The sequence below is a fragment of the Heterodontus francisci genome, chromosome 20, assembly GCF_036365525.1.
Source record: "Heterodontus francisci isolate sHetFra1 chromosome 20, sHetFra1.hap1, whole genome shotgun sequence".
NCBI classification, from domain to species: Eukaryota; Metazoa; Chordata; class Chondrichthyes; order Heterodontiformes; family Heterodontidae; genus Heterodontus; species Heterodontus francisci.
In genome coordinates this window covers 24,466,156-24,482,753 of record NC_090390.1, presented here as the reverse complement: position 1 = coordinate 24,482,753, position 16,598 = coordinate 24,466,156, and the positions used below count along the sequence as shown (strand labels likewise).

The 16,598-nt window shown below is 42.4% G+C and overlaps 1 protein-coding gene across 1 annotated transcript in view; it reads right to left on the bottom strand.

Moving 5' to 3' along the window:
* LOC137380909 (transmembrane protein 26-like) overlaps positions 1-15,448 on the bottom strand; it is a 49,033-nt gene extending 33,585 nt beyond the window's left edge. Inside the window, exons 1-2 of the mRNA XM_068053317.1 lie at positions 15,208-15,448; positions 3,486-3,615 (exon numbers count right to left, since the gene is read on the bottom strand). Of these exons, the coding sequence (XP_067909418.1) occupies positions 3,486-3,615; positions 15,208-15,398 (321 nt within the window). The 5' untranslated portion in view covers positions 15,399-15,448. The remainder of the gene's footprint in view (positions 1-3,485; positions 3,616-15,207) is intronic.
* Between the last annotated feature and the right edge of the window lie 1,150 nt (positions 15,449-16,598).

The window sequence follows — 16,598 nt, the reverse complement described above, 5'->3', positions numbered from 1 at the left end:
CTTACTACTGTAACCCACTAAGTCCCGGTATCATTCTATTGAATCTGCACTGTACCCCCTCCAGTACCAGTATATCCTTCCTGAGGTGTAATGCCCAGGATAAACTTCTTATTTCAGGTGTGGCGTCACCAAGGCTTAATACAATTCAGACATAACTTCCTCTCCTTTGTATTTCAGTCACCTTAAGATAATGGCCAGCATTCCATCATTCCATTCGTCTTCTAGATCACTTATTGAAGGATGTCATATATGCAAGACTTATGAGGCTGGATTTTATGGTCAGCGGTGAAGAACAGCGCTAGCTGTTCATTATACTTAGACTTGTCCACGGACCTACATAGGGCACCCGGGACCTGTGTGAACAAGGGAAGCAACTGTGTATCTCCTTAGCTAATCAGACAGAAGAATTCTTAATGAGCACAGTGTCTAAAGCAGGAAAGGAAAGTTAGAATATTTAATTCAATGCCAAATCAGGTACAGAAAGAGAAATAAAAAGTGAGGGAAAGAAAGATAGGATTAACAGAGATAAAAGAGACAAAGAAAAAATACATTTCCAATTATTAAAATCTGAAGGAATGATATTCCATACTTGTAAAAGTTAATTTTCTGTGCCGGAGTGGCTGTTTAGCAGTAATTAAGACTTATAACACTGTTAAAAGTCCATTTACACTAGAACGGTCATTCCTTAACTTTCTCTGGTGAGTTTATTGTGCATTTAATGGGCAAGTACAGCAACTTCATGCTGTTCCGTGAAGCCGAGTTTTTTGGTGAGGTACTGAAGTAGCAAAGCTTCCGGAGGAGCAACAAAAACAATTTGTATTTATATAGCGCCTTTAATGTAATAAAATGTCCAAAGGCGCTTCACAGGCTCTTTATAAAGCAAAATTTGGCAGTGAGCCATGTAAGGTGATATTAGCACAGATGGGCAAAAGCTTGGTCAAAGGGGTAGTTATTAAAGAGTGTCTTAAAGGAGGAAAGATTAGAAGTTTAAGGAGAAAATTCCAGAGTTTAGGGCTGAGGCATGGCTACCAATGGTGGAGCAATTAAAATCATGGATGCTGAAGACGCCAGAATTTGTTAAGTGCAGATTTCTTGAAGGGTTGGGCGGGTTGGAGAAAATTAGAGATAGTGAAGGGCGAGGCCATGAAGGGATTTGAAAACAAGGATAAGAATTTTAAAATCAAGGAGTTGCTTGACCGTGAGCCAACCTAGGTCAGTGAGCACAGGATGACAGGTGAACAGAACTTGCAAGCATACCAACAGCAGAATTTTGGATGACCTCAAGTTTATGGAGGGTAGAATATGGGAGACCAGCAAGCAATGTTTCGGAATAGTCAAGACTAGAGGTACCAAAGACATGGACGAGGCTTCCAGCAGCAGATGGGCTGAGGCGGGTTGGAGATGGGAGATGTTACAGAGGTGGAAATAGGTGGTCTTAGTGATGACCTGGCTACATGGTCTGAAGCTCATCTCAGGGTCAAGTATGACACCAAAGTTGCAAACAGTCTGGTTTAGTCTCAGACAGTTGCCAGGGTAAGGGATGGAGTCGATAGCTAGGAAACAGCGTTTGTGATGGGGACTGAAGACAGTGGCTTCAGTCTTCCTAATATTTAATTAAAGGAAATTTCTGCTCATCCAGTACTGGATATTGGTCAAGCAGTCTGATAATTCAGAGACAGTGCAGGAGTTGAAAGAGGTGGTGGTGAGGAATGGTAAGGGAATCAGGGAAAACTCCACTGGTTGGAGTCATACCTAGCACAAAGGAAGATGGTTGTGGTTGTTGAAGGCCAATCATCTCAGTCACATGACATAGCTGCAGGAGTTCCTCAGGGTAGTATCCTAGACCAAACCACCAACAGCTGCTTCATCAATGACCTTCCCTCCATCATAAGATCAGAAGTGGGCATGCTCGCTGATGGTTGCAAAGTGTCAGTACCATTCGTAATTACTCCGATACTGAAGCAGTCCATACCCACATGCAGTAAGACCTAGACAATATTCAGACTTGGGCTCATGTGGCAAGTAACATTAATGCCATACAGGTGCCAGGCAATGACCATCTCCAACAAGAGAGAATCTAACCATCTCCCCTTGACATTCAATGGCATTACCATCGCTGAATACCCCAACATCAACATCTTGGGCGTTACCATTGACCAGAAACTTAACTGGACCAGCCATATAAATACTGTGGCTACAAGAAAAAGTCAGATTCTGGGAATTCTGAGCTGAGTAACTTACTTCCCGACTCCCCAAAGTCTGTCTACCATCTACAAGGCACAAGATAGGAATGTGGTGGAATACTCTCCACTTGCTTGGATGAGTATAGCTACAACAATACTTAAGAAGTTCAACACCATCCGGGACAAAGCAGCCCATTTGATCAACACCTCATCCATCACCTTAAACATTCATTCCCTCTACCACTGGCACATCCTGACTGCAGTGTGTACCATCTACAAGATGCACTGCAGCAACTTGCCAAGCCTCCTTCGACAGTACCTTCCAAACCTGCGACCTCTACTACCTAGATGAACAAGGGCAGCAGGCGCAATGGCAATACCACCAGCTGCAACTTCCCCTCCAAGTCACTCATCATTCTGACTTGGAACTATATCACCTTTCCTTTACTGTTGCTGGGTCAAATCCTGGAACTCCCTTCCTTACAGCACTGTGGGTGTATCTACACCACATGGGCTGCAGCGGTTCAAGAATGCGGCTCACCTTCACATTCTCAAGGGCAATTAGGAATGGGCAATGAATACTGGCCTTGCCAGCAATGCTCACATCACAGGAACAAACGTGAAAAAAAAAAGTAGAGCTGGGTGTCATCAGCATACAGGTGGAAACTAATACTGTGCTTTCGGATGATTTTGCTGAGCGGCAGCATGAAGATGAGAAATAGGAGGGAACCAAGAACAGATCCTTGGGGGACACCAGAGGTAATGGTGCAGGAGCAGGAAGGGAAACCATTGCAAATTTCTGATTTCTGCATTTATTTGCGCATGTGTAGTTGCCAGAAATTGCTGTCCCATTTATTCTTTAACAGTGCTCAGATTATGTGATGAAAATAATTGTGAGGCTAATATATTATAGATATCAATAGATAGATAGATTATCCAGACTGACTGTCTCAAAGGTGAAGCATTGTTCCATTGAGGATGGTAATACTGTCCATCTTTCTTTAATTATATACCCATTGTGATTGCCATTACTTGGTATCTAATGCTTTTTGGAAGATGAAGTGCTGTAGTGATAAGATGATAAAATTAGCCTCACAGTACATTATATGCACCAAATGATGCATCGAAAATGGGCTGCAGAACATAACCAGAAATATCATTCATTTGCAACAGGAATAACAAGACAGCTGAAGGCCAATGGAAGGGGAGGAAACATTTATCTTAATGGCCATCCAATATCTGTATCAAATTCAGTAAATTAAATATCAATATTTGTCATGCAAATAAGTGGGAAAGACGTACCGTGCACTTTACAGAGTAATTCATTGAATTACATTCATCACTGTGTATCCGTTTATCAAGCTGATGCAGTTCAAGGATCCACACTGGAGGTATTATATTGATTAGATAAAAAAACAGTGCTGGAGAAAATCTGTTCAAGTGAGCATACAAATATATTAGAGTACAGTAACAGAATCATTAATCACTCCTGTTCTTTCAGCACACATTTTCATTCATCCATATTTCCTTTATAACATTTCAGATGAGCATCACATTTGAAATGTGTGGTGGAATCCAATTTGTAAAGTTAAGTGCAGAACTTATCAGTGCTGAAATGCCACTTCAGTACATTAATGGTGTATTTTCAGTTCTGCTCAACTGATGAGATTGAATAACATACTTCAAATCAACTGCAGGGCTTGGTTCACGGTCAGCTGTTCCGTCCTATATCCTAGCATTCCCACCCTAAATCTCTCTGCCTCTCTACCTCTTTCCTCTTTTAAGATGCTCCTTTAAACCTACCTCTTTGACCAAGCCTTTGGTCACTTGTCCTAATATTTCTTTATAAGGCTCAATGAGAAATTTTGTTTGAGAATGCTAATGTCAAGCATCTTGGGTCATTTTACTACATTAAGGGCAATATGTAAATGCAAGTTGTTGGTGTTAGGATTTTTGTGGAAATGTGTTACAATTTTCAGATACTTGTCTCATGCCAAGCCCCACTTCAACTAATAAGTCCTCCTTCACTATGAACCAAAGAATGGCTTTACACACATATGATCTGGTAACGTTGTGCTGTCCAGAGCTAAACAGAACCTCCCCATTACTGTAATTAGGTCACTGTCATTAGCAGAAGCCCTCTTAGACCATAGGAGAAGGGTCTGTTAGACATCAGGGTTTAGGCTATAATCAATGGAACAGGTTTATTGAAAATGAAAAGTGAAAAGACCAACACAGCAGATTCAAGTAGCTCACAACCTTTCGCTTACTGCATATCTGTCTGAACTCTCCCAATGTCACTGGACTTGTATTAACATCAATAAAGCAAAACTTAGATGTGATGTTGAGTCTACACAGTCTACATCAAATGCTTATTTCTACACAGGCAGCACTATAGAAGGAATGGCCGCTAAAGATAAAGGACAAAAGAAAGAACTTGCATTTGTGACGACCAGGTGAGCAATGTGTCCAGGGGGTCTCTTGCTGTCTTCACCTGGTCTTATTGTAACAGGGTTTAATTTTTTAAACAAACTGACTTTTGAGCTCCCCCTTTTTGTGAATCCGTTGTTCACAGTTTCCAATTATCAGGCAAAGAACTGAGCACAAACAGGCTTTCTTTATTTTAAAGCAGAAAGAGGAAATTTATTAAACCTTAATCTTAATTCTAATACGGTTAACACCTGCGGATATATGACGTGCTTAAGCCAGCATGCACACGCGATATAAACATGCAAGATAGGGACAGAAAAGAGTAGAAGAGATAAGTAGAACAGTTTGAGGCAATATCTTGTTACTTTTTCTTGAGCTCACTGTAGTCCCTAATTGAAGTTATATTCTTATGTTTTGTTGGGGCCCAGTAATCTTCTTAAAACTTTGTTCACATGGCAAACCTTTCTCTCTTTGAGTTTCAAGTCTTTAATGATTTCAGTTCTCTGAGAGATAGACAGGCAGACAGGCAGAGGAGATGTTCTTAGTTCCAGGAGGGCACACAGTGTTCTGCCTAGCAATTCCTTTGTCTGGGAGTTCAAATTCAAAAAGCTCCCAGGGTGCTCAGCATGTGACTAGTTCCTTATATGGAACAGTCTCTTCACATCCCTTGTTGGAGGCTCAAATTTCTCTGCCCCAGTCAGCTAGCCATGTGACTAAAACTCGTCTGACCACTTCTGTGTATTGGAGAGCAACTGCAGAGTCTCCATTGTTTCAACATTGTCTGTTATCATGGAAATCTCTTTCCAATCGGAGATTGCAATTTTTAAAGTTTTAATGTTCATGTGGCAAAATAATGCGTGCCTCAGTCTTGGCAGGTGGGGGTTTGCTTGACACATTTATATAGCGCCTTTCACAACCACAGCATGTCCCAAGTGCTTTACTGCCAATGAAGAACTTTTGAAGTGTAATCGCTATTTTAATGTGAAGAATTTGGAGGGAAACACGACAGCCAATTTGTGCACAAGCTCCCACAAACAACAATGGGATAATGACCAAGTAAACTTTTAATAATGTTATTAGAAGGATAAATACTGGCCAGGACACTGGGGAGAACTCCCCTGCTCTTCATCATATAGTGCCCTTGGATCTTTTGTGTTCTCGAGAGAGCGGCTGGGCCCTCGGCTTACCTAAGCTACCAATTGAGCCATGGTTGATAAATTGATATGGCTTACCTTTGTTCACCTGCACCAACATGTCTACTGTGCTGCAAGGAAACAATCTGCAGCAGCATCACCCAGTGAACAAAGTTATACATTGCCTTGAGATGTTAAAGCAAAGGTTTAAGATTAGTTCATTGATGGTCTTGTAATGTTGGGGTGTGCTGCCGTTTTAAGTTAATGAGTCACAAAGTTACTGTAACTATACCACCTACAGGTGCAGTATAGAGTAGCTAGAAACCAGATGATCAGCCATGGTGCTGCAAAGGGGGAGTCAAGACCAAGTGTAGTCTACAGCTGAAGCTGGGATTGAGGGCAGGGAAAAATTGAACTGAGGAACAAAAAAGCATGTATGTCCCCATTTGCTGAAGGACCTCTTCATGCCAAACACTCATTTGGGCATTTAAAACTGATACTCTGTAATGATATCCAATTTCATTATTAAATCCACACAACCTAAAAACTTGTAACCATACTAAAGTCAGATACACCCTGTGTCATTCAAACCTTCAGTTTGCTGATCGTTTATTGCAACTGGGTGAAAATAATGCATCATACTTTGTTAGATCAGTATCACTGCACAATTTTCATCATTGCATAAATTTGTAGTCTTACTTGGTCTTCCCAATTGAACCCAGACTCTTGCTTTCTTGCTTTGTGTCCCCCCTTATTACCATTTTTAATCAATTTCTACAGATGTGGGCATTGCTCGTAAGGTCACTATTTATTGCCCATTCCTAGTTGCCTTGAGAAGGTGGTGAGCCGTCTTCTTAAACCTCTGCAGTCCATGTGGTATTCTTTGTAGCAGTTTGATACAAGTGAATGGTTTGCTTGACCACTTCAGAAGGCAGCTGAGAGTCAACAACGTTGGTGTGGGACTGCAGTCACCCATAGGCAGGTATTGTAACCAGCCTATAACCTGACCCTGCTGCCAGGAATGGTGCTCTGTTGTTTACTGCCCTGAAATGTCAGACAGGGCAACCCAGGATGGGTAATAAATGCCACAGGACCTAGGAACAGACCCATGAAAAGACATCACACTTTAAGGAATCTGGCAGGGTAAGACTATTTAACCAGTACCATGTACTGAGTAGATGGTCTGAAATTGCATAAATAAAGTGTTTCCTGTCAATCTAATCCTTACTTATTGATCACCTATGCTAAGGACTCACACAAGCTTACAGCTCTTTCAATGTCTCTGATGCATACCCATGCGAGGGAACGATTTGGCGTCTCAGATAAGAAACTGGTTAGTGGTGTTGATAGGAACAGAAACAGGCCATTCCGCCTTCGAGCCTGTTTTTTTTTTTAAGAGATACAGCACTGAAACAGGCCCTTCGGCCCACCGAGTCTGTGCCGACCATCAACCACCCATTTATACTAATCCTACACTAATCCCATATTCCTACCACATCCCCACCTGTCCCTATATTTCCCTACCACCTACCTATCCTAGGGACAATTTACAATGGCAAATTTACCTACCAACCTGCAAGTCTTTTGGCTGTGGGAGGAAACTGGAGCACCCGGAGGAAACCCACGCAGACACAGGGAGAACTTGCAAACTCCACACAGGCAGTACCCAGAATTGAACCCGGGTCGCTGGAGCTGTGAGGCTGTGGTGCTAACCACTGCGCCACTGTTCTGCCATTCAGTTTGATGATGGCTAATCTGTAGCTTAACTTCATCTTCCCATCTTGATTTCATAACCCATAATACCCTTGCCTAACAAAAATCTATCTATCTCAGTTCTGAAATTTTCAATTGACCCCCAGTCTCAACAGCTTTTTGGGGAAGAGAGTTCTCAATTTCCATTAAAATAAAAGCAAATTACTGCGGATGCTGGAAATCTGAAACAAAAACAAGAAATGCTGGAATCACTCAGCAGGTCTGGCAGCATCTGTGGAAAGAGAAGCAGAGTTAACGTTTCGGGTCAGTGACCCTTCTTCGGAACTGACAAATATTAGAAAAGTCACAGATTATAAACAAGTGAGGTGGGAGTGGGGCAAGAGATAACAAAGGAGAAGGTGCAGATTGGACCAGGCCACATAGCTGACCAAAAGGTCACGGAGCAAAGGCAAACAATATGTTAATGGTGTGTTGAAAGACAAAGCATTAGTACAGATTAGGTGTGAATACACTGAATATTGAACAGCAGCAAGTGCAAACCACTGTTTTTTTCATGTTTTTTTCAGGGTTTTTTTCAGGTTTGCACTTGCTGCTGTTCAATATTCAGTGTATTCACACCTAATCTGTACTAATGCTTTGTCTTTCAACACACCATTAACATATTGTTTGCCTTTGCTCCGTGACCTTTTGGTCAGCTATGTGGCCTGGTCCAATCTGCACCTTCTCCTTTGTTATCTCTTGCCCCACCCCCACCTCACTTGTTTATAATCTGTGACTTTTCTAATATTTGTCAGTTCCGAAGAAGGGTCACTGACCCGAAACGTTAACTCTGCTTCTCTTTCCACAGATGCTGCCAGACCTGCTGAGTGATTCCAGCATTTCTTGTTTTTGTCTCAATTTCCATTGTCCTTTGCGTGAACTGGCCAAGCTCTAATTTTGATGTTATAACCTCTTGTGCTGGACTTATCCACCAGAGCAAATAGTTTCTCCCTGTTTACCCTATCATCTCATTTAATCATCTTAAACATCTCAGTTTGATAGTCCTTAAAGAAAAGAGAGACACAGTATTTAACAGTTATTCAAAAAGGAGTTGCTTAGTTCTTTGAATATGATCTTCCCATTTGACGAATTGGGTGGAAGATTATCGACTGTTCTTGCATATTATTTGTAAAATGTATTTGCTTGACCTTTTAAACTTAAACAAGTCCTTATGTGATGCTCTACTGCTTTCAAAGCCCAGAGTGAGATCCTCTGGAACCATAAAATAAGTCCAGTAGCTTAAAGCATTTGCCAAATAGGATGTTTGGTTTTTATCTTCACTGCCTGGTCGGGAGGATCTGATGGAGCCTGCTCCCAAGTCCTCACTCCCTCCACTCCCAATTCCCCACTCCCTCTGCAGTACCAGGGAATCAGACCTAAAGAATTATGAATATCCACATGTGTTACGAGACACCACCATTTTAGTAGAAACACCTTACACTCACACAATCCAGGTAAATGTACTTCACATGTGTATATTTACTTAACGTCTACTACCATTCAGTGGCCATGGAAGTAAAGCACTCACAATGATCAAAAAACACTTGCACATTGTTTTTCCTCTTGCCATTTTACCAACAAATGCATAAAAAGTTAAAGTTTGCATATAATATAAGCAAAATATTGCGGATGCTGGAAATCTGAATTAAAAACAAAAAATGCTGGAAATACTCAGCAGGTCTGGCAGCATCTATGGAGAGAGAAGCAGAGTTAACGTTTCAGGTCAGTGACCCTTCTCCAGAACTGGCAAATATTAGAAATGTAAAAGGTTATAAGCAAGTAAAGCGGGGGTGGGGCAAGCGATAACAAAGGAGAAAATGTAGATAGGACAAGGTCACAGTATAGCTGATCAGAAGGTCGTGGAGCGAAGGCAAACAATATATTAATGGTGTGTTGAAAGACAAAGCATTAGTACAGATAGGGTGTTAACGGACTGAAAATTGAACAGCCGCACATACAAACATGAAAAAAACAGCAGGTAAGCAAACTGAACAAACTGAGATTAAATAAAATAAAATAAACACAATAAAATATATTAAAAAGGAAAAAGAAAAAAATAACTAAAAATAAAAGTAAAATGGGGGGCCCGTCATGCTCTGAAATTATTGAACTCAATGTTCAGTCCGGCAGGCTGTAGTGGATACCCGCATGGCTTGTAGTTATGCCTGTCTTTTTGTGGGATATGTCGAACATTCCTTGTTCCAGTCCACTCAGGTCCCCTCCCCCAACTCTTTTTCCGGTACATTGATGACTGTATTGGTGCCGTTTCCTGCTCCCGCCCCGAACTGGAACACTTTATCAACTTTGCTTCCAATTTCCACCCTTCTCTCACCTTTACATGGTCCATCTCTGACACTTCCCTTCCCTTCCTCGACTTCTCTATCTCCATCTCTGGGGACAGGCTGTCCACTAATATTCATTATAAGCCCAGCAACTCCCACAGCTACCTCGACTACACTTCTTCACACCCTGCCTCCTGTAAGGACTCCATTCCATTCTCCCAGTTTCTCAATCTGATGCATCTGCCCTGATGATGCTACCTTCCATGACAGCGTTTCTGATATGTCTTTTTCCTCAACCGAGGATTTCCCTCCACTGTGGTTGACAGGACCCTCAACCGTGTCCGGCCCATTTCCCGCACCTCTACCCTCCCCCCTTCCCCTCCCTCCCAGAACCGCGACAGGGTTCCCCTTGTCCTCACTTTCCACCCCATCAGCCTCCATATTCATAGGATCATCCTCTGCCATTTCCGCCACCTCCAGCGTGATGCCACTTCCAAACGCATCTTCCCCTCCCCTCCCCTGTCAGCATTCTGAAGGGATCGTTCCCTCCGTGACACCCTGGTCCACTCCTCCATTACCCCCACCACCTCGTCCCCTTCCCATGGCACCTTCCCCTGCAATCACAGGAGGTGTAATACCTGCCCATTTACCTCCTCTCTCCTCACTATCCTAGGCTACAAACACTCCTTTCAGGTGAAGCAGCGATTTACTTGTATTTTTTTCAATGTAGTATACTGTATTCGCTGCTTACAATGTGGTCTTCTCTACACTGGGGAGACCAAACGCAGACTGATTGACCGCTTTGCAGAACACCTCCGCTCAGTCTGCAAGCAGGACCCCGAGCTTCCAGCTGCTTGCCATTTCAACACTCCCCCCTGCCCTCATGCTCACACCTCTGCCCTGGGATTGCTGCAGTGTTCCAGTGAACATCAATGCAAGCTCGAAGAACAGCATCTCATTTACCAATTATGCACACTACAGCCTGCCGGACTGAACGTTGAGTTCAATAATTTCAGAGCATGACGGGCCCCCCATTTTACTTTTAGTTATTTTTTTCTTTTTCCTTTTCTTATATTTTTTTGTGTTTATTTTATTTTATTTCATCTCAGTTTGCTTACCCACTGTTTTTTTCATGTTTGTACGTGCGGCTGTTCAATTTTCAGTCCGTTAACACCCTATCTGTACTAATGCTTTTTCTTTCAACACACCATTAACATATTGTTTGCCTTTGCTCCATGACCTTCTGGTCAGCTATTCTATGACCTTGTCCTATTTACACCTTCTCCTTTGTTATCTCTTTCCCCACCCCCACTTTACTTGCTTATAACCTTTTACATTTCTAATATTTGCCAGTTCTGGAGAAGGGTCACTGACCTGAAACGTTAACTCTGCTTCTCTCTCCACAGATGCTGCCAGACCTGCTGAGTATTTCCAGCATTTCTTGGTTTTATTTTATTTATTATTAAAGTTTGCATATGCTGTGCGAATATGAGAATTGAGATCACATGTCCAACAACAGTGACCATTACCCATTTTTATATTTACGAATGTGAAATACAGTTCGCCACAGCTGGATTCCCAATTCAATTCAACTCTGCTCTATCAATTGCTTCACTACATAAGCCTGGCTTGTGTTATCACATGTATCTGTATTTCTTACATAAATATTCTGTTGTTATGCACGTCAAGCTGCAAATGCCCTTCCTCCAAAATATACCTCACACAAAGTTGTATCTTGTGATTTGGGCTTAATTGCAAAATAATCTTGTAGTTCTTGTAACAGGATGTCGGTACATCCTTTGAATGAAGTGGATCTGCCTGCCGCTGCTCAGCATACATAATACCTAACATTTTTGGCAATTTTGAATTACACTGTCATGCAATTATTGTAACCCTAAAATGCCTTAACTGGCATTTTTTTTCATCCATTTCCTTTAGGGTAATAGTTATATCCCAAATTAGAGAGTCATAGAGTTATACAGCACAGAAACGGGCCATTCGACCCATCGATTCCATGCCGGCCATCGAGCAGCTATCTATTCTAATCCCATTTTCCAGCACTTGGCCCGTAGCCTTGTATGCTAAAGCAGTTCAAGTGCTCATCTAAATGCTTCTTAAATGTTGTGAGGGTTCCTGCCTCTACCACCCCTTCAGGCAGTGTGTTCCAGATTCCAACCACCCTCTGCGTGAAAAATGTTTTCCTCAAATCCCCTCTAAACCTCCTGCCCCTTATCTTAAATAAATGCCCCCAGGCTATTGACATCTCCGCTAAGGGAAAAAGTTTCTTTCTATCTAACCTATCTATGCCCCTCATAATTTTGTATACCTCAATCAGGTCCCTCCTCAGCCTTCTCTGCTCTAAGGAAAACAACCCTAGCCTATTCAGTCTCTCTTCATAGCTGAAATGCTCCAGCCCAGGCAACATCCTGGTGAATCTGCTCTGCAATCTCTCCAGTGCAATCACATCCTTCCTATAGTGTGGTGACCAAAACTGTACACAGTACTCCAGCTGTGGCCTAACTAGCGTTTTATACAGCTCCATCATAACCTCCCTCCTCTTATATTCTATGCCTTGGTTAATAAAGGCAAGTATCGCATATGCCTTTTTAACCACCTTATCTACCTGTGCTGTTGTCTTCAGTGATCTATGGACAAGTACACCAAGGTCCCTCTGCCATTCTGTGCTTCCTAGGGTCCTACCACCCATTGTATATTCCCTTGCCTTGTTAGTCCTCCCAAAATGCATCACCTCACACTTCTCAGCATTAAATTCCATTTGCCACTGCTCTGCCCATCTTACCAGTCCATCTATATCATCCTGTAATCTAAGGCTTTCCGCCTCACTATTTACGACACCACCAATTTTCGTGTCATCTGCGAACTTACTGATCATACCTCCTATATTCATGTCTAAATCATTTATGTACTCTACAAACAGAAAGGGTCCTAGAACCGATCCCTACGGTACACCACAGGTTTCCACTCGCAAAAACAACCCTCGACCATTACCCTCTGCCTCTTGCCACTAAGCCAATTTTGGATCCAATTTGCCAAACTGCCCTGGATCCCATGGGCTCTTACCTTCTTGACCAATCTCCCATGCGGGGCCTTATCAAAAGCCTTACTGAAGTCCATGTAGACCACATCAAGTGCTTTACCCTCATCTGCACATTTAGTCACCTCCTCGAAAAATTAAATCAAGTTGGTTAGACATGATCTCCCCCTGACAAAGCCATGCTGACTATCCCTGATTAATCTCGGCTCTCCAAGTGGAGATTAATTTTGTCCCTCAGCTTTTTTACCCAATAGTTTTCCTACCAGGCGGTGGCGTAGTGATAAAGTCACTGGACTGGTATCCCAGAGGCCCAGGCTCATGCTCTGGGGACATGGGTTCAAATCCCACCATGGCAGATGGTGAAATTTGAATTCAATTAATAAATCTGCAATTAAAAAGCCAGTCTAGTGTGACCATGAAGCCATTGTCAATTGTTGTCAAAACCCATCTGGTTCACGAATGTCCTTTAGGGAAGGAAATCTGCCGTCCTTACCTGGTCTGGCCTATATGTGACTCCAGATCCACAACAATGTGGTTGACTCTTAAACTGCCCTCTGAAGTGGCCACTCAGTTCAAGGGTAAATAGGGATGGGCAATAAATGCTGGCCTAGCCAGCGATGCCCACATCCCATGAATGAATAAAAAAACCCACTGATGTTAGACTCACCGGCCTGTAATTACCTGGTTTATCCCCGCTACCTTCTAGAATAATGGTACCGCATTCTCTGTCCTCCAGTCCTCTGGTACCTCTCCTATGGTTAGAGAGGATTTGACAATTTGTGTCAGAGCCTCTGCTATCCTCCCTTGCCTCACATAATATCCTGGGATACATCTCATCTGGGCCTGGGGATTTATCCACTTTTAAGCCCACTAAAACCACTAATAAATCCTCCCTTTCAATGCTAATTTGTTCGAATATATCACAATCCCCCTCCTTGATCTCTACACCTACATCGTCCTTCTCCATAGTGAATACAGATGAAAAGTGAATAAGCATACCTCCTCAATCCCCACTGCAAATGTTTTCTAAACACAGAGGGGATGAATTTAGTCTTTGCCAATAGTACAAAATGGGATAATAGAAAATCAGGCGCAGGGAGTATAACAAGGGCTGCTGATTGCTCATGACCCCTGTTTCACACTACTGGCAAAAACTAGTTTTCTCCGAACAGACTTTGAACTTTCAGGTATCATTTTAACCACTTTTTTAACCCTATAAATCATTATTTGATTTACATTGGAACTTTATCTTTCTTATTTGGATATGAAAGATTTGCCTGGAAAATTAGAACCGATGGAAGAATCACACTCAATGGAACATAGGTGTAGGCTATTCAGCCCTTCATGCCAGTGCTGCCACTCTATTAGGTTATGGCCATTTACTTGCCTTTGTTCCATATCCTCTGATACACTTACTATGTTGATCTTAGTCTTAAATTCCAGTTGACTCAGCATCCACAGCCTTTTAGGGAGAGAGTTCTACATTTCCACAACCCTTTATGTGAAAAGTGCATCCTGGTTTTGGTCCTGACTGGCCTAGCCAATTTAAGATTGTGCTCCCTTGTTCTGGATACCCCGGCCAGAGGAAATAACTTTGCTTTATCTATCATCAATGGATTCCCTTACCATTTAAAGAATTCACAGCTCAATTTTCTAAACTCAAGGGAATACAAACCACTGGTTCTCATGAGTTAACCCTTCAAGCCCTGGATCATTAGGCTGGGTTCTCTCAAATCGGCCTTTTCACAGCTGTCTGCGGAGTTTTTCCACATTATTGCACGTACAGTTCCTCCTCCCACTTAGCCACAACGTGTCAACACGAAGGGAATAAAATGCAGCTTTAAACACACGCACGGGACTCCGCTCAGACGTTGCGAGTTCCTGGCAAGACTTCTTCACTCTTTTCTCTCATTCTCGTCCCTCTACATACTTCACGGTGGCTCCCTAAGATGATGAACAGGTCCTACGGTAGAGTTTTGTCCCCATGACAAGTTATATATGAAATATCGATTGAAATGAAGGACATTATCACTTTACCTTCATATAAACTTTGGGCGCTCAACTTTAGCGGTGCAAGTTAGGAATTTTCGTTGGTGCTTTTATATATTTTAGCCAGATCCTGAACGAAATGCATGCGATATCTGAGTCGAGTGCTACATTTTGCAGGAGCCGAGCCCAGTTAATCGGCAGTGTGGAATTGTGGATCATTATAGTTAACTCTTGTTAACTATTGGATCCGTGTAGTTACAACGACGGATAAACAAGTGACCACGTTTAAGGAAGTACAAAAAATGTTTATTTTTCGCAATTTAAACAGCTGCAATAACTTCTTTTAAACAGAAATCGACCATTTCACTAAAAGTGGTCCTTACCCTTTGTAATCGGTCCCCTTTTGGATGGTGAGAGTCACTATCATCTCGACAAGGGTCAGTAAAATCAAAAGTAGCAGCAACCAGTACATGGGATCATCTTTCACTAAAGTCACTCGCCAAACTGCTAACACAGTGTGAAACACAAAAACAAGTCTAGGAACCACAGCGCTCAGAAATACAAGCAAAATCATGTTCCTCCCAGTGAGTCCCCGATCCAAAAGCCTCCTTGTTCAGTTTGAGTCTTAGCTCGATGAAGCAAACAGAGAGAGATTTTATCTTCGGCCAAACCAGCCCCGCTGGGCGTGCTGCCCGCTTCTGCGCTCCTCCCAGTTAAAGCCTCTGAGCCACAGAACATTGCAAAGGAAAGGGCAAGAGAGAAGTCATTGTAAACTGCAAAAAGGAATGAGCACAGTACTTTTATGTTATTGTTTTAAATTGGAAGGGTAAACTGTGCCTTACTCAGCAATGTAAGTGGGGTTTTTTTGAGAACCAGAGGACATCCATTTTCTCCCTAAATCAATGTCCTCTGGTTCTCAAAAAATATAATTTTAAAGTGATTGGCAAAGGAAGCAACAGCAACATGAGGAAAAACTTTTTTATGCAGCGAGGGGTTAGGATCTGGAATTCTCTGCCTGAGAGTGCGGTGGAGGACGATTCAATTGGGGCCTTGAAAAGAAAATTGGACAATTGAACAGAAAAAATTTGCAGTCAATGGGGAAAAGTGGGAGTGGGTAGGTGGGGGGTGGGGGGGGGTGGGTGCGGGAGTAGGGCTAGCTGATTTGCTCTTGCAGAGAGCCAGCACAGACATGACTGGCCGAATGGCCTCCTTCTGTGCTGTAACTATTCTATGATTCTATATGGTTATTAGGTTAGTGCGATGAATTATTAATGTGCTAAGTCAATATTATAAATTGTTGACCAATAGAATATTAATGTTACACAAGATTATAAGGGAACAGGAGTAGCCATGTGGACCCTTGAACTAGCTCAGACATTCAATGAGATCATGGTTGATCTTCAGCCTCAGCTCCACTTTCCCACTGGCTCCCCATATCCCTTCATTACAAAATACCCTCTAATTTTTGGGGAGTGGACGGGTAATTTGTTTAAGTGTGCAGTGCCTTTAAATTTTTTTGTACATCTGCACAACTAATATGAGCCAACTTTTGTGCGGCCTGCATGGTAACTTGTGGGTTGCAGCTTGGAGGGAAATATTGCTTGATGCCCTTAGAGGCCAAAAATCTATCGATCTTGGCCTTGAATATACTCAATAACTGAGCATCCACGACCCTCTGGGGTAGAGAATTCCGAGGATTTACAACCCTCTGAGTGAAGAAACTTCTCCTCATCTCTAAATGGCTGACCTCGTATCTTGAGAATATGCCCCCTAG